General features: G+C 42.9%; 1 protein-coding gene across 3 annotated transcripts; it reads right to left on the reverse strand.

Annotated features, from left to right (window-relative positions):
• Positions 1 to 31: 31 nt before the first annotated feature.
• On the reverse strand, positions 32 to 18,364 carry fbxo16 (F-box protein 16). Of its 3 annotated transcripts, none has more exons than XM_046836313.1 (9): positions 18,234 to 18,364; positions 15,252 to 15,349; positions 15,106 to 15,141; positions 14,805 to 15,011; positions 7,970 to 8,134; positions 7,577 to 7,809; positions 7,273 to 7,375; positions 6,265 to 6,487; positions 32 to 694 (listed from the first exon to the last, which is right to left on the reverse strand). In XM_046836313.1, the coding sequence occupies exons 2-9, from the start codon at positions 15,336 to 15,338 to the stop codon at positions 642 to 644; spliced, it is 1,107 nt and encodes a 368-aa protein (XP_046692269.1). In that variant the 5' UTR covers positions 15,339 to 15,349; positions 18,234 to 18,364; the 3' UTR covers positions 32 to 641. The 3 variants fall into 3 exon arrangements, with proteins under 3 accessions (XP_046692269.1, XP_046692268.1, XP_046692270.1); XM_046836312.1 differs by lacking the exon at positions 18,234 to 18,364 and adding an exon at positions 15,493 to 18,216; XM_046836314.1 differs by lacking the exons at positions 32 to 694; positions 18,234 to 18,364 and adding exons at positions 2,105 to 2,294; positions 15,493 to 18,216.
• Positions 18,365 to 18,392: the final 28 nt, after the last annotated feature.

Here is an 18,392-nt window from a genome sequence, read left to right on the forward strand (position 1 = left end):
ACACTGTTTTTTTTATAATAACATTTCCCACTCTTTTATAAGACAATGTAATTAACCAAAACAAACAGAAAAAAAAACTAATGAAGGATTGTTTTTTTTTTTTAGGATTTGTAATACACACAATAGGAATGGAAGTAATAAGCATTAAATTATTTGGGGATGAAGGCTTTAGTAAGAAAATAAGGCATAAATAAGGATAATTATGCTATAATTGTTTTAAAAATATTTCACAATGCTGCTATTTTATATATATGTGCAACCTATAAATCCAGTCTGGATGAGCAGCTGGGCCTATCATTTGCTATACACCGTGAATAAGATTTCAACAAGAGCAGTTTTGCAGTTGCTTTTTTGGAGAGATAGATTCTGAGGTTATGGTGAGGTAGATAAAACCAAATAATAAGGCAAAAAACATTTATTAAAAAAAATTTGCAATACAAAAAAAATGATAAGTATACTATATTTATATAAAGTATTCAGGAGACACAAACATTTTATGCATGTATGTATGTATGAGGTGTCTTGCTGATCACCTCTGACTACAAATCCTTCAAAAACAACAAACTGATATTCCTTGGATAAAGCAATAAATTCCTGCAGTTCCCACTGTTGTCCACCAGATGTCGAGAAAGTGCAACTCTTCATCTCAGGATGGTGTCCTCCAGATCTGTCTTTCCTTCAGCCAGTAGCGCTGCTGCAATGTAATGATACAAGGTTTACGTTTGACTGAAAGATGTTCGGAATATAGAGTTACACTATCATCCAGGTTTTCCAAATGTGTCTGTCTTCATATATAATTCCAGGACCTCCATGCTTGTACTGATTATAATACGACTGAGTCTCAATCCAAATGCACTTCTCCTGCTGTAGACCACATGTAAAACTACTGGAAGTTGGAACGGTGATGATAATCACACTCTCGCCGTCTCTTATGACTTTAAAAACATTTACGCCGCTAAGTGCTAGAATCTGTGCTGATTATAGACAGACAAGAATCAGCAAAACACATTATTTAAATATAAGAGAAGACATTATAGACGGTATACACTGGACTTACGATGAGAAAGCAAACAATATATCATACAGGTGCATCTCAAATAAATAAATTAGAATATAATTAAAAAGTTTATTTATTTTAGTAATTCAATACAAAAAGTGACACTCGTATATAGATTCATCACACACAGACTGATATTTTTCAAGTGTTTATTTCTTTTAATTTTGATGATTTTGGCTTACAGCTAATGAAAACCAAAATCAGAAAATTTGAATGTTACTTAAAACCAATAAAAAAAATTAAATAATAAATAATAAAAAAAAGATGGTCAGGGCTCTCTTTGCATGCATTACTGCAGCAATGTGACGAGACATGGAGGCGATTGGCGATGTGGCGCTGCTGACGTTATGGAATCCCAGGTTGCTCTGATAGCGGCCTTCATCTCTTCTATGTTGTTGGGTCTGGTCAAGTCAAGAGTCAAGTTAAGAGGCTTTTATTGTCATTTCTACTATACACAGTGGTACACACTACACAGTAAAAACAAGACAAAGTTCCTTCAAACCCTGGTGCTACACTAAACAATATAGAGTTACACTATCATCCAGGTTTTCCAAATGTGTCTGTCTTCATATATAATTCCAGGACCTCCATGCTTGTACTGATTATAATACGACTGAGTCTCAATCCAAATGCACTTCTCCTGCTGTAGACCACATGTAAAACTACTGGAAGTTGGAACGGTGATGATAATCACACTCTCGCCGTCTCTTATGACTTTAAAAACATTTACGCCGCTAAGTGCTAGAATCTGTGCTGATTATAGACAGACAAGAATCAGCAAAACACATTATTTAAATATAAGAGAAGACATTATAGACGGTATACACTGGACTTACGATGAGAAAGCAAACAATATATCATACAGGTGCATCTCAAATAAATAAATTAGAATATAATTAAAAAGTTTATTTATTTTAGTAATTCAATACAAAAAGTGACACTCGTATATAGATTCATCACACACAGACTGATATTTTTCAAGTGTTTATTTCTTTTAATTTTGATGATTTTGGCTTACAGCTAATGAAAACCAAAATCAGAAAATTTGAATGTTACTTAAAACCAATAAAAAAAATTAAATAATAAATAATAAAAAAAAGATGGTCAGGGCTCTCTTTGCATGCATTACTGCAGCAATGTGACGAGACATGGAGGCGATTGGCGATGTGACGCTGCTGACGTTATGGAATCCCAGGTTGCTCTGATAGCGGCCTTCATCTCTTCTATGTTGTTGGGTCTGGTCAAGTCAAGAGTCAAGTTAAGAGGCTTTTATTGTCATTTCTACTATACACAGTGGTACACACTACACAGTAAAAACAAGACAAAGTTCCTTCAAACCCTGGTGCTACACTAAACAATACAGAGCTACAAAACACAACACAAAGCTACATAAAGTGAACCGAATGCAACCTAGTGCAAACAGTGCAGACAAAAAACAGTACAGACAGACAACAGTACAGACAGATAGACAACACAAGACAGTGTGGGACAATACACATAAGATAGCGCCGACCAGTAAACCTACTGTATACTATGAATATACAGTACTGTGCAAAGAGAACTATAAAGACTATAACTGAGAATATATTTAAACAAACACAACGCAGTGCAAAAACAGCAGTAGCAGCAGTCGAGTGGTGCAAAAAACAGCATGTAAACGGTGTAATATGGTTAAGTATAAATAATAATAAATAAAAATAAATAAATGGTGGTGGAATTGATTGAGATGAAAAATGAGTGTGTGTTAACTTCAGGTTGTACAGTTCAGAAACACTCCGTTGAGTGTGTGTGTGTGTGTGTGTGTGTGTGTGTGTGTGTGTGTGTGTGTGTGAGAGAGAGTTCCAGTTTAGTTCTGTGTATTAAGAAGCCTGTTAACAGCAGTGGGCTGAGCACACAGCCCTGAGGGGCCCCAGTGCTCAGCGTGGTGGTGCTGAAGATGCTGTTCCCGATCCGGACTGACTGACCTAGGTCTCCCAGTCAGGAATTCCAGGATCCAGTTACAGAGGAAAGTGTTCAGGCCCAACAGGCTCAACTTCTCAATCAGGTGCTGAGGGAGGATTGTGTTGAATGCTGAGCTGAAGTCCATGAACAGCATTCATACATACGTGTCCTTGTTGTCCAGGTGGGTGAGGGCCAGATGGAGGTTTGTGGAGATGGCATTGTCCGTAAAGCGGTTTTGACGATACTTAAACTGCATGGGGTCCAGTGAGGATGGAAGCTGTAATTCTTGATGTGCCTCATAACGAGCCTCTCGTAGCACTTCATCACGATGGGTGTGAGCCCAATGGGATGATAGTCATTGAGGCAGGAGACAGTAGACTTCTTCGGCACAGGAACCATGGTCGTCGTCTTGTGGCACGTTGAAACAATGTTGCTGTTTAGGAAATGTTGAAGATGTCGGTAAAGACATCCGCTAGCTGTTCTGCACATTCCCTGAGCACTCTGCCAGGAAGGTTGTCTGGTCCAGCAGACTTCCGTGGGTTAACTCTGCCTGTTTTCCTCACTTTAGCTGTGGTTAGACAGAGCACCTGGTCACTGGGAGGAGGGGTGGTCTTCATCCCCTTCACCATTGTTCTATATTTCAAACTGGGCGTAGGAGTCGTTCAGCGAATCCGGTCACAAGCAGGTGAAGTTGTCTTGTAGTTCGTGATCCCCTGGATGCGCTGCCACATGCGCCGGGGATCTCTGCTGTCCTGAAAGTGGCCGTGAATTCTCTTGGGGTGTGTGCACTTCACCTCTCTGATGGCATGGGACAGTTTTGCCCTTGCTGAACTTAAGGCTGTCTTGTCCCCTGCTCTGAAGGCAGAGTCTCTTGGTTTCAGCAGCACACACACTTTTGCGGTCATCCACGGCTTCTGGGTGGAGCGTGTAGTGATGGTCTTGGAGATGGTCACGTCATCAACGCACTTGCTGATGTAGCTGGTCACTGTTGACGTGCACTCCTCCAAGTTGATGGAATCGCCGTTGGTTGCAGCCTTCCTAAACATGTCCCAGTCAGTGCACTTAAAACAGTCCTGAAGAGCAGAGGTGGATCCTGCTGGCCAGGTTTTCACCTGTTTCAGAACAGGTCTAGAGCGTCTGACAAACCAGTATACTGGAATTAGCTGGGTGTCTCATATCCTCCTTTTTACAATACCCCATTGATTCTCCATGGGGTTAAGGTGGGCAAGTTTGCTGGCCCATGGATACATCTGTATGTGGAGGATCATGAAGCACTGACTCCAGCTGCAGGCTACTCTTTGTTAATCTCCCCAAATTCTTGAATGAGCTTCGTTTCACCTTTTTCTACCACATTTATTCCTTCCATTCAACTTTCCATTAATGTGCTTGGATACAGCACTCTGTGAACAGCAGCTTCTGTGACGACCTATTGTGTCTTACCCTCCATGTGCAGGGTGTCAATGATCATCTTCAGTACAACTGTCAAGTCAGCAGTCTTCCCCCATGATTGTGTAGCCTAAACCAGACTGAGACAGTTTTTAAAGGCTCAGGAAACCTTTGCAGGTGTTTGGATTTAATTAGCTGATAATAGTGTGACACCACGAGTCTCCAATATTGAACTTTTTCACAATATTCTAATTTTCTGAGATACTCAATTTTGGGTTTTCATTAGCTGTAAGCCAAAATCATTAAAATGAAAAGAAATAAACTCTTGAATTATATCGGTCTGTGTGATGAATTTATATAATATACAAGTTTCACTTTTTGCATTGAATTACTAAAATAAATCAACGTTTTGATAATAGTCTATTTTTTTGAGATGCACCTGTATATACTATCCTATAATTCTATCCTATCATACGGTGATCAGGCAGTGGCGGGTGGTCAGAGCAGGCAAAGCTTTCTCTGCTGGCCTAAACACTATCAGAAGCACTGACCTACATTTACAACCTAAATTCTAAAATTTGTTGCATGAAATTGTATTAATTTATTCCTAACAGTATATTCTCTTTATTTTTTAGTGTTTCTCTTGGGTGCGCTGCTTCCAGTACATGTATGTGGATGTTAGATTTTTTTGTCCAATCAGATTTCAGCCTCTATGTGCTGCCATGTCAATCTAATCTGCCCAGGGCCTTCAAAGATAACACTGCAGGCTCTTTGACCATTGTCTCCTTAATAAAAAGCTCTGTTTCTTTAACAATCAGATTTCATATTCGCCTCACAGGACAGCTAGCTGGCCCAGAAAAGCGTCAGCATTTTTCCGTCCTCTGATTGGTTGGTCAGAGGGGAAACTGTTACAGCCAAGTTCGACTGGTAAAACACGTCTGTAGCTCTGCACACATTAATACATCAGAGTTCCTTTCTGTTTCACGGTGCGCACTTCCGGGTCGGCGGCCATATTGCCGTTTTTCCGCGCCTCCCGGTATTTAAGGATAACCGAGACTTTAGCTCTGGCCAGATTATTTTACCGGCTCCCTAGCCCCTGAGATTACTCTTGCCACCCTGCATCTCCCTGTTCGCCTCTGTTTTTGACCCTGGACTGTTTTTTGGACTTTGTTTTTGCCTTTGCCCTATTACTCTGCTAATCTTATTAAAGCCTGTTTTCTCCATACCCCTGTGTGCATCCTGCATTTGGGTCCTTACTCACCTAGCCCTGCACCCGTGTGCTCTGACACAGGCACCAAATGCACGGCCTGCCACTGTGATCAGGTATAACATTATGACCACCTGCCTAATATTGTGTTGGTCCCCCTTTTGCTGTTAAAACAGTTGAGACTCATCGAGCATTAACATCATGAACTTCTTCAGCAGTTTGAGCTACAGGAGCTCGTCTGTTGGATCGGACCATTGATGCCTAATAAATATATCCACTCACTAACAGGTGCCATGATGAAGAGATAATCAGTGTTATCCACTTCACTGTTAATAATGTTATAATGTCATAATGTTATGCCTGATCGGTGTATATCCTATTCTATTATACCCCATTTTAATCTATTCTATCTTTTATCCTGTCCGATCATATATCGTATGATGTCAGTCCGTTTTCTCTGTCTATTTTCATTCACGACAGTTAACGCTGTTCCTCTTAGTTTGAACTAAAGTCATAAATAATTTACTTGTTAACAGTAGACTGTGTGCATGGAGAAATTAGAATGCTTCATGTGAACATTAGCTCTACTAGCCCATGTGTACACTATGGGATTGAGACACAGCAAACCTAGCTTAACCATGTTATAAATGAATATCCGCATTGATGTACTCACTTGGTGTGCTCCTGTGGGATCTTAGTGAAGCTTGAAGACTCTTGTTCGTCAGTCTGGGTACCGGATTCCTTACTGGACCTGGCCGTATCCCAGCGTTCCACTGGATTTGACTGATCTTGTTTTCCGAGTCTTTACTGGAGAAAGGCGCAGCACTCTGCGTTGCCCACTGAGGTCTGCTCTGTCGTCTCTTACTGTCCGCACCGAGCTCTAGCGATGACAAGATCTAAGAAAGAACAAGGATTTAATATACAGATTTTCCTGATTTTCTAGATTTCATTTGCTATCCAACCCGTTAATGAGGTAAAAATCCTGACCAAACTCAGGTGCCATTTAGTGAATTTGTGGTCGGTTGCCTGCGGTCGGTGTATTGTGTAAAAGATATTAGGGGTGGTAAATCACAATATTTATTTTTATTTTATAGAAATAAATTAGTATATCTTTATATATATATATATATATATATATATATATATATATATATATATATATATATATATATATATATATATATATAAACGATATACTAATTTATTTCTAGAAAATCATTATACATTCATATAAAAGGAGCTTTCAACACTAAAGGAACCTTTTCATGCGTGTGGAAGAGGCCCCATGTCTTTTTATTTTTTTATTTACTGCTTTTCTCACCAGTTCCACACCGCAGAAGATGCAGCTTTTTGTAGAACCTGCTACCTCTGCTGCCCCTCGTTTACTCCGGCGATGGAGTTAACAAATGGGATCTCTACCGTTTGGCACATTTCTACCTTGTCTCGCGGTACAAATAGAGCCCACCTCTAACAGACATGCAAACATTTTTTCAAGAACGATAAACATCTCAGCTCATCTCATGTAGCTTTATTTATCGCTGAATGTAGAAACCACCCTGCTGAAAATGTTTTTATTGTTATATTAATTGAAATGGTCCCTGAGGGTCTCTTCTTGTAAACGGTGTATCATATTCAGTCTCAGGCTTTTGGGCATCCACAGTTCCACTGTGTAGCAGCTTACCATAGACTTGGCCTTGCAGCGTTTGTATGAGGAGGCAGACAGGGCTTTCTTCTGTGTGCTTTCCTGCGCTGTGTCGGGATTAGTCCTTCTGTTTCTTGTTTGTCTGCAGAAATATCCGAGATGATTTAATTTTTGATGCTAAACACACACATGCTGGACATACAATGTGCACAGGAGTTCCATAGGAGAAGATCAGGACATCTTGGGGTATATTGAGGACTATACAACTTTTTTTTACTCTTTCAGGATAGTGTGTGTATGTGTGTTTGTGTGTGCATGCAGAGAACTGTCGACGTCGTCTTACACTTGTCTTGCATACTCGAATGGGTCGAGGTTGTCCAAGTAGTTAAAGCGTATCGTGTCAGTAGGGTGTCTGTCTGAGTCTCTCCAGGGCGGAAGTCCTTTCGGTGAAGGTAAACTCCGCCCATGCTGACTCAGGACACTGGGCCTCGTTTCTTCGTTCTCCAAAGTCAGATCCTCAAATTCACTGCTGATCACCTTCACCTCAGGAATGATGATTTCCTCCTTGTCAAGTGTCTGTGAAAGTAAAAAAAAAAAAAAAACACCCCAGCAAACTCAGACTAATAGAACGCAATAGTTTTAGTTACATTGGAAAATGACAAACATACAAATAGAGATTTATTTCCTAGCGTGAAAATGACGTCCTCTTCAGCACACATTCTATACCGAGTCTCACCTTCGGTCGGCTTATGTGAAGCCCCTGCACGGTCTCAACATAGTGCCTTTTCCACACACCCTGCTCAAACGGTGTAGGAGTGAAAGTTATACACCAACCCAGTCTCAGGCATTTCGGCATCCACAGCTGGTCCAGCTCCACCAGGCTCTTCCAATGCCAGCTTACCTTGGAGAGGTTCAGAATAATTAGGGAAAGCATCAGTTTCCATTGTATACGTTATATGACTTTATATGACTGCTTGTCAATTGACCCAACTGTTAAACCCCTAAAATTTGCAGATGATACTACACTCATCGGACTCATTCAAGATAGTGACGGGTCTGCATATCAGCAGGAGGTGAAGTGGCTGGTGCTACTGTCAGAACAAGCGAGAGATAAACACACTCAAAACTGTGGAGATGATAGTGGACTTTAGGAAATACCCCTCAACACTACTTCCCTTCACAATATCCAGCAGCCCTGTGCCATCTGTGCAGACCTTCAAGTTTCTGGACACTCCTATTTTCCAAAACCTAAAATGGGAGTCCAGCATAAACTCTATTCTAAAAAAAGGCCCAGGAGAGGATGTAAGGAAGTACGGTCTGCCACAGGAGCTGTTGATGCAGTTCTACACTTCAGTCATTGAATCTGTCCTGTGCACATCAATTACCATCTGGTTTGGTGCAGCAACAAAACAGGACAGGAACAGACTGCAACACACAGTTAAAAGAGCAGAAAAAAAATCATTGGTGCTCCCCTACCCACTCTCCAGGACTTGGCAAGCGCTACAATCACCTTCATTAATAACTTACCTTAACTATATTCCCTGCTTCATATCTATAAGTACTGCACTGTCAGTCACCACATCAGCCGTATATGTTACACACACTGTTACTGCTGTATATTGTACAAAAGTTCTAACGTAACTCTTTATCGTACCTGATGCACAAAACTGTTATTTGCACTACCATGCACTCTCACTCTGCATGTACATTACTGAGCTGTTATATACTCGTACTGTCTATATTGTCTCACATTGTCTGTATTGTCTCGTATAGTCTGTTTTGTCTTGTATAGTACGAGCTAAATGTGTAGTGTTATTTATGGCTGTACATTTGAGAGTCACTAACAGCTCAAACCAAATTCCTTGTGTGTGTCAACACACTTGGCCAATAAACCTGAATACAACTCACCTTTAAGATTATTTCTCTGAGCGAACTTCCTGATTTTTGATTTGCCAGCAGGTTTTTCATATATCATTTAAATTTCCCGTTAGTCTTTACAGGTAAACTGTTGCCTTCTACTGGTGGCATGTTCTGTTTAATACCATTAAGGCTCTATAGACAACTTGTGAATTGCATGCTGTATTCTACAAGACACCAATAGAAACCGTTAGAATGTCATTAAAGCTTCCAGATTTTTCTTATTCTTGTTATTGATGAGAATGTTTTATTGACATACATAAACAAACTGAATAATGGAACCTACTAATGGTTTGTAGTGGAAACCTGTGATGAGTAAATTTATTTTTTCCAGCAGCATATCGTGCCACAAACATGCACACCAGTGCTGTTAATTATAAAGTCTAACGCATACGCAAAGCCCCCTCCCATATACAGTATATCATAATATATACCAACCCAATATATATTAGGGATGGTAAGAGTCACTGATTCGCTGTCAGGGATCCACCAGCCACACTTTCACCAAACCCACCTATCACTCCAAGTAGCTCTCCATCCTATTAACCACCTGCACCTGGCACTCATCAGCCACCACCCTATAAACCCTCCGTTCCCCAACTAGCTCATTGTCCGTTCTACAGTTTAGGCTATAGAACCACGTCAGACTACCCATGCTACAGATATCCTGTCCCGTGTTGGATTACTGTTGTTTGCTGGACTTTATAAAGTCTACGAACTCTCTGGTCTTAGCATTCACCAGGTTTAGAAAACCTTGGTTTGTTGTACTTTGGTTTTCGGACCTTTACAAACCGAGGGAAACCAGAAAACGGGAGTAAAGAACCAGCGATACCTCATCATGGATCCACAGCTTGCTGCCTTGTCAGAGTTTGTGAAGGAGCTCACCGCCGCGCTCCAGGAGGCATTTGCACCGGCCGCCTTCAGCCAAGCTCCACCACCATCCGGCAGCCCGATGGTTCTTCCGGCCACTTTTTCCGGAGACATGGCCGAATGTCACGGATTTCTGCTCCAGGTATCCCTTTATATAGAGATGCAACCTCACCGATTTCTCACCGAGCGGGCAAAGGTTGCGTTCTTGATTTCCTTGCTCACTGGAAGAGCGCTAGCGTGGGCGATAGCACTCTGGAGCACAGCGAGCCCGGCTGTGATGTCATACGCCGCCTTCACGAGGCACTTCACAGAGGTATTTAGCACCGCCCCTGGGAAAACTTTAACCGCCAACCAGCTCCTCAACCTCCGCTAGGGGGCAGACAGCATCGCGGATTACAGCCTCTGTTTCCGCACTCCGGCAGCCACCGTGAAATTCCCCTCTGTCATCTCTCACCTGTCAACGCTCACCGTCTCCCTAATAACCCCTGCGCTCTCTCCCTCGGCTATCGCCCTAGTCGATTCTGGCTCCATGGGGAACTTCATCTCCCAGGCGTGCTTAGACCGACTCCAGCTACGCCGGGAGAGGGGAACTCAGGAGCTGGCTGTTCAGACCATCCAGGAAAGACCATTAGGAAAGGACAGGATCAAGTACTGCACTCCGCCCATTATCCTCCAGGTCGGGGTGCTACACCGCAAGGAGATTCAGCTTCTCGTACTGGAGGATTCCACAGTGGACATGATCCTGGGTCGTCCCTGGCTCGCCAAGCACTCCCCCAAATGCTCCTGGAACCCGTGCAACATCATGGAGTGGAGTCCCGCCTGCCAGCAGAGCTGTTTGCAACCACTCCACTCCAGCCCCCATGAAACAGGCAGCCACTCAGGTGGAGGGTGCTCCCCAGCTCGTTCGGGTGGAGATCCCGCAGGAATATCAGGCCTTCACTGACGTTTCCAGCAAGGAGGCCGCTATCCAGTTACCCCCACACCGGCAGTGGGACTGTGCCATTGACCTGGTACCGGGGGCCAAGCTGCCTAAAGGTCGGGTCTATACCCTGTCAGCCCCGGAACACCGAGCTATGGAGGGTTACATCCAACAGGCCCTCCAACAGGGCTTCATCACCCCGTCTTCTTCTCTGGCGTCTTCCAGTTTCTTTTTAGTGGAGAAGAAGGATGATGGATTATGGCCATGCATTAATTACAGGGGCCTGAACGCACAGATCTCCTCGCTTTTGTATCCTCTCCCACTGGTGGATTACAAGAGGCCCGCATCTTCACCAAGTTGGCTCTCAGGAGCGCGTACAACCTAGTGCGCGTACGCCAGGGAGACGTATCGGGTTATGCCGTATGGCCTTTCCATCGCTCTGGCGGTATTTCCTTCATAAACAAGGTTTTCCGTCCCTTCCTCCACCAGTTCGTGATCGTTTACATAGACAACCACCTGATCTATTTGTGGACTTTGCACGAACATCACGACCACGTGATCCGGGTCCTCATCCTGCTGCAGGAACATTGGCTATACTTCAACCTCCTCAAGTGCGAGTTCCACCGCTCGGAGGTACAGTTCCTAGGTTACAACATCAGTGCAGCAGGTATCAGGATGGACGAGAGGAAGTACTGAACTGGCCGGTTCCCACCTCGATAAAGGAGCTCCAACGGTTTCTGGGATTTGCCAACTTCTACCGCCGGTTCATTGGGGGTTTCAGCCAGTGACCACTCCACTCACATCACTCCTCCGAGGGAAAGCCAAGGCCCTCTCCTGGACCCCAGAGGTACAGAAAGCCGTTGAGGAGCTGCGTAAAAGGTTCTGTGCCGCTCCTCTGCTCCACCATCCAGACCCCCAGCTTCCATTTGTGGTGGAGGTGGACATGTCGTCCACAGGCGTAGGGGCCACCCTCTTCCAGCAGTTGGGGAATCCACCTCAACTCCACCCCTGCGCCTATTTCTCCAAAAAGTTGTCCTCGGCCGAACAGAACTATGACATCGGTAACAGAGGGCTCCTGGCCATCATGCTGGCCTGGAGACATTGGCTGGAGGGGGCCATGCATCCATTTACCATCATCACGAATCACAAAAACCTCCAGTATCTCCGTGAGGCCAAGAGGCTGAACCCCCGGCAAGCACGATGGGCTCTCTTCTTTACCCATTCTGCCTCCTACGCTCATTTTAAATCCTATCGTATGCCCCTTGTTGTCCGGCCGACTGTACCTTCGTTCCCCTGGAGTTTCGACAAACCTTACTAAGGGCAATACACGAAGTCTCCGGCTCAGGACACCAGGGCAGAAGGAAGACCCTGCACCTGGCTCGGAGGCGATACTGGTGGCCAGGGATAAGCAAAACGGTGGCAGAATTCATCCAGGGCTGCAACATCTGTGCCATCTCGAAGACCCCCCTGGCACTCACCCGTGGGCAAACTTATCCCTCTGCCAACTCCCCAACCGTGGACCGGTTCTCCAAGGCCTGCTGCTTCGCCCCTCTTCGAGGTTTCCCCACAGCCCTGGAAACTGCAGAAGCCCTCTTCCAGCATGTCTTCCGTAACTTTGGTCTCCCGAAAAAGATAGTGTCTGACCGTGGCTCCCAGTTCACCTCGCACGTCTGGATGGCGTTCTTCCGACTACTGGGAGTCACAGTCAATCTGTCGTCTGGTTACCACCCTAAATCTAACGGTCAAACCGAGTGAAAGATACAAGAACTGGGGAGGTACTTTAGGACTTATTGCCATCAGGACCAGGTGGAGTGGAGCCAGTTTCTGCCCAGGGCTGAATACGCGCAGAACTCACACCGTTCCAATGCGTGCTAGGGTTCCAAACCCCGCTGTTTCCATGGTCCGATGAACCTTCCCACGTGCTTGCGGTGGACCACTGGTTCCGGGAGAGTGTCAGGACAAGGAGGCCGCACACACCCAACTGCGCAGGGCTTTGAGAGAGACCCGGCAACATGCGGATGCACGGAGTTGGAGGCCCCATCTTACAGGACCGGGGACTTGGTCTGGTTGTCCATCAAAGATCTCCAGCTGCGGCTCCCCTGCCAGAAGCTGAGCCCCAGTATATTGGGGCCTTCGGGATTGTGCGGCAGATCAACGAGGCGGCTTATCGGCTGGAACTCCCGCCATGGTATCAAATTCACCCCACGTTCCATGTGTTGCTCCTCAAGCCATACACCCCATTGACCACTCAACGCCCGGTGTGGCAGCAGAGCCCCCTCTGCCAGGAGTATTGGACCAGCCCTCGGTCTACTTGGTGCGGGAGGTACTGAACTCACGTCATTTTGGCAGGGGCCTGAAGTACCTAGTGGACTGGGAGGGCTATGACCCCGAAGAACGGTCATGAGTGTCGAGAAAGGATGTACTGGATCCAGCGCTCCTGGAGGAGTTCCCATCCGCTTCGTCCTGCGCCCGGGGTCGGGGCCGGCCCAGGGCGCCGTGAGCCGCCCCTGGGGAGGGGTACTGTCAGGGATCCACCAGCCACACCTTCACCAAACCCACCTATCACTCCAAGTAGCTCTCCATCCTATTAACCACCTGCACCTGGCACTCATGAGCCACCACCTTATATAACCTCCGTTCCCCAACTAGCTCATTGTCCGTTCTACAGTTTAGGCTGAAGAACCACGTCAGACTACCCAAGCTACAGATATCCTGTCCCGTGTTGGATTAATGTTGTTTGCTGGACTTTATAAGGTCAACGAACTCTCTGCTCTTAGCATTTACCAGGTTTAGTCAAACATGGAGTTTACGTTTGGTTCTCCATTTTTTGCTCTTTGCCTTTTTGCTCTTCATTAAAACCTTTGTTTGTTGCACTTCGGTTTCCGGCACGTTCTTCCGCCTGACATTCGCATCAAAGCATCAGCATAAGAGTTAACAATGTGATGCTTCAATTTAAAAAGTAAAAGTAATAGATGCCCTACAGTTTAATTATTTAGAAACTGACCAAGAATTTGTGACAGATTTTCAATATGTAGATGGATTTCTCGTCGCTAATCTGTTTCTCTAGTGTGTGTATTTATATATACATACTGTACTGTATATACTGTATATAAAATCTTCTAGGCTCTTCCACTGCCAGCTAGTTGGTCCAGAATAGAGTCAGCATTTTTCCGTCCCCTGATTGGTTGGTCAGAGGGAAAGTGTTACAGCCAAGTTCGACTGGCAAAACATGTGTGTAGCTCTGCACACATTTATACATATAAGTTAGACTTTTTTATGCCTACTGAGAAAGAGAAATGTATTTGGTCTCTGAGATTATTAAAAATGCATTTTGAAGAAAAGCTAGACATCGTGAGGAGGTCTGCCAACCCCGAAGCTAGATAGCTTGTCTCAACCCAGGAAAGGGTTTGTTCACCACTACCAGACCAGTCAATACAAGCGGTACAACTGGCTTACAGCCTCTGAGGAGCGGAGCAAATTATGAGTCTGCATCTCTGGTGAGTAGGTTGTATTTTATTTAAATTTTAATGTTTTTGTCATTTTATTAGACAAATATTGATTCTGAACTGCTCCAGATGATGTAGGTGGCACAGTTGCAGTTGTAGTGTAAAGGTTTGAAGCTTGCTTTAGTAAAATGGTATTCACCCTCCATATGTAATGCCACGTGTTGTTATATTGCGTTTTTGTATAGTAAATGAGACGTGATAGTGGTGGTATTAAGAGGTGGAGTCGGGTAAGTCCCCACTGAAGGCCAAATGCACGGCCCGCCACTGATATATGCAAATTCAGTATATATTATTTATGAATTTGTTAAGCAATATAAAACTAAACCTGCAGCTTTCCTATTGTGATTGAAGTTATTTACCTGTGCACATCTACAGAGGCTTCGTGGGTCGAGGAATGAGAAGATATAAAGGGATATGATTCTGGGCAGAACACTTGTAAAGTCCAGCGCTTCCACAGGCACCTGAGTGCACAGAGTCTGATGAAGAAACTTCAGCTGGCCCACAGAGCATCGGGAGAAGAAATCCTGCAACACCAGCTTCCTTTGGCTATCAGACCACTTATCAAACTGGGAAACAGATTGGTGCAGTGTTTAAATGAATATGCAATGTGTTTGTGTGTGTTAAAGAGGGACTACAAAAGAACAAGTTCTTATTTCTCACCCACTTGCCGACGAGGTTTCTCCTCTCTTCAAAGACCTTCAACAGATCAAGAGAACCACACGACCGACAATGTTTAGATGTATGACCACTAGTAAAATAAGGAAGAATAATACTGAAAGGGTTTAAGAATGGTCAGATGGACACACATGGCTGTTGGATATGTGGTGGTTTAGTGGTGTCCAGGAGCTCATCTTGGTCTGCATCTTGCTGCCCATGGTGTTCCAGCGTAACATCGAAAACACTCCTGTAAAATAATGAGCGATTGCAGTGACGCAATGTAATCAGTATTAAGTAGAATAGTAACATGATGAAACAGTGTACAGGGTGTAAAGCAGTGGCAGGCCAAAAAGGCTAGCAATGCTTACTCTTACTTTTTCTTAGACTTACGTTCTAATATATTTTTGTCCATGGATATGCATTACATTTTTCTTTTCTCCTCATTTCATAGCTTTTATCTCCTTGAAGTTGGCTTTTCTATACAATCCGATTTCAGCCGTCACATCATGTGTTAACGTCAAATATACCTAAATTAAGCCCTTCACAGTCAGCACTGCGGGTGTTTGTAGCGTAATATCCATGTTGCTTGACGGCCATCTAACAGGCGCCCAATAACGTCGGCATTTTCATGGTAAGAGCACGCACTAGTCAGAGTTCGCAAACTGCATCTGTAGCAAACTGCACAAGCTCAAATACATTCTTGTGGATTAAATGGGTTTTTCATTGCACAACACCTGACAGAGGAGAAGAAATTACAAGACATTTACAAGATGCACTTTTCAAAAAAAGCACTTTTCAAGAAAAGATGGACATCGCAAGGAAAGAAAGATCGGCCAAAACAATTCAAAACAGTTGTTAAGCTTTTTTAAAGAGGCATTTTCAAAAGACAGACAGAATAGACAGACAGACAGACAGACAGACAGACAGATAGATACTGTGATACAGCTTAGTGGAATTGGGTTAATAACTACAATAATCGTTAATCTATTTCTTCATAAACAGAAAAAAAGATATTGTGATGAAAGGTAGACTGTGTGAAGACTCAGGTTGCTGGAAAAGAAAAATCTCCCTCCCTCCCAGTTACCTTCATTGAGATGTTGGAGCACACACAGACACCAAGGCGTTAAAAAAGTTACCTATAAAATGATCACAGCCAACACTTGTTCAAGTTAATATTTTACCCATCAGCAATGTTTATGAGCCCTGAGTACCAACCTACCAACTGTATCTTAGAGTGCTACATGAGTTTAGACAGAAAATATAATTATAAGTCTATGACTGCATTCATGAATGACCAGTGGTAGAGGGTAACAAAGTAAATGTACTTCATAATTTGTACTTCTGTAATTGACTGAAGTATTTCCTTTTAGAAAGAGATTTATTTTAACTTCACTACATTTCAAAGTCAAATCTCTTACTTTTTATTTAACTACATTTTGTGAAATCAGTCGTTCCTTGTTATTTATTAGCGGATAAAAACGTAACTGGTCATACACACACCAAACCAGCAATCATACAGTTCAGCGTCAGTTCAACAGCGAGCAGAACATTTAGAGGAATAAACGATAAAAACTCTTGACTCAAACTAACCACAAAATCTTATTTGCGTGATTTTTTTAAGTACTTAAAAATAAGGTTTTGAGCTCATGATAATAGTAATAGATATCAATATGTTTAACTCATTAATATCATTCTATTAATAGATACAGTGTTTTCACATAAACTGAGTTAATTAAGTAAAGAGTCTTGTGTCAAAAATTACAATAGGAACATTACAGATGTAATATATCACAGTACATAGGATACTTAAGTACATTTGAAGGCAAATACTTTTGTACTTTTACTCTTTAAGTGAAAGAATAAATGTATCCAGGCTGTACAACCATCATATAGAACACAAGCAGAGAAAAGATGATGATGATCAGGTATCAGGAATGTCTCAGTCGCTGACTCCCTCTGTCATAGCCACCTTAACCCCAAAGTTCTTGTTGCCTTCTGCCACGCTTGTTGTTTGCTTCGTAAACTAGCCTACATCTGTGGTAAGTGAGAGCCAGGAAATGATACACTAGTGGTAGGTTGAAAAACGGCATGCGATGAGAAGAAAAAATATTTATAATTTCACCAAATAGATTTTAATGAGTAATGATGCTGGGTTGAAAATGTGAGATGATGAAAGATATTAGTGAAAAAAGCAGAAAAATAAATAATGAAGTAAAATACTGATACCAGAAAAATCTACTTAAGTACAGTAACAAAGTATTTGTTCTTCATTACATCCCACCTCTGGTTTTTATGTACTTTTTATAAACAATGAGGAATAAAAATTTAAAAAATCTAACAAGACCTAAGTATAGTAACAGCACAAATGAAATGGAAATGAAAAAAAAACACAAATACACCTATGTATGTAAAACAAAAGTAAATAAATACATGCTTTCTTACATAGATTCATGTGACAAAAATGACAATATGAACATTATAGAATAAAGTATAGTATAGAATCATAGTACTTTGGATACTTAATTACATTTTAAGGCAAATACTTTTGGACTTTCACATGAATTAAAGTCTTAAGGAAGCACTTTTACTTTTACTGGAGTCATATTACTGAGTGTATCTCTACTTTAACTCAACTACATGGTTTGTGCACTTCATCCACCTTTGGGAATGACTTATTTTCACTGATTTAGTAAAGGACACTGAAATCTGCATCTGACTTCACCATACAAGACAATGACCGAAGCATCCGTCCAAGCTCTGGGTTATTTAGAGAGCAAACAGTCGTCTGGAGTGTTATATATCACGTAATGGCCTGCTCAGTCACTGCACCTAAATCCTAATGAACTTCTCTGGGATGAACTGGATCACAAGGTCAGAAGAAAATCTCAAACTAGTGAAGAACATCTTTGGCAAGTTTTACAAGAGGCATCAGTATTCGAATATAATTTGTTATATATTTGTTTGGTCAAAGTAAACCACACCAATGAATTACTTCGTTTGTTGCATATAAACAAAGGGAACATGCACAATACTCTCTCAACTGCTGCATTACACTACATCACACTGAAACACACGTTAGGAACATTATTAAACCGATAACACGGGCTTGTATAGTAGTAGTAGTCACATACCGTTAGCAGAAGCCTACTAGAGCAGAAGAAGCAGCCATGTTTACCGATCAGAGTCTGTTTCCTTACACAGTTTGATCGGTTTCCATGGAGTTCGTTTGCGCCGCCTCCGAGCAACGACTCCAGCACCCCCCCTCCATTACTACTGCCGTTGCTGCTGCT

The sequence above is a fragment of the Silurus meridionalis genome, chromosome 23, assembly GCF_014805685.1.
Source record: "Silurus meridionalis isolate SWU-2019-XX chromosome 23, ASM1480568v1, whole genome shotgun sequence".
NCBI classification, from domain to species: Eukaryota; Metazoa; Chordata; class Actinopteri; order Siluriformes; family Siluridae; genus Silurus; species Silurus meridionalis.

What these genes read in the sequence shown, in the direction of transcription:
- fbxo16 (XM_046836312.1), bottom strand. Translation starts at nt 15,514, where the DNA reads ATGGACAAAAATATATTAGAAC. An exon ending in GGACAAAAATATATTAGAAC is followed by an intron (nt 15,350 to 15,492) that starts GTAAGTCTAAGA and finishes ATTATTTTACAG; the next exon opens with GAGTGTTTTCGATGTTACGC. An exon ending in TTCACATAAGCCGACCGAAG is followed by an intron (nt 7,810 to 7,969) that starts GTGAGACTCGGT and finishes TTACTTTCACAG; the next exon opens with ACACTTGACAAGGAGGAAAT.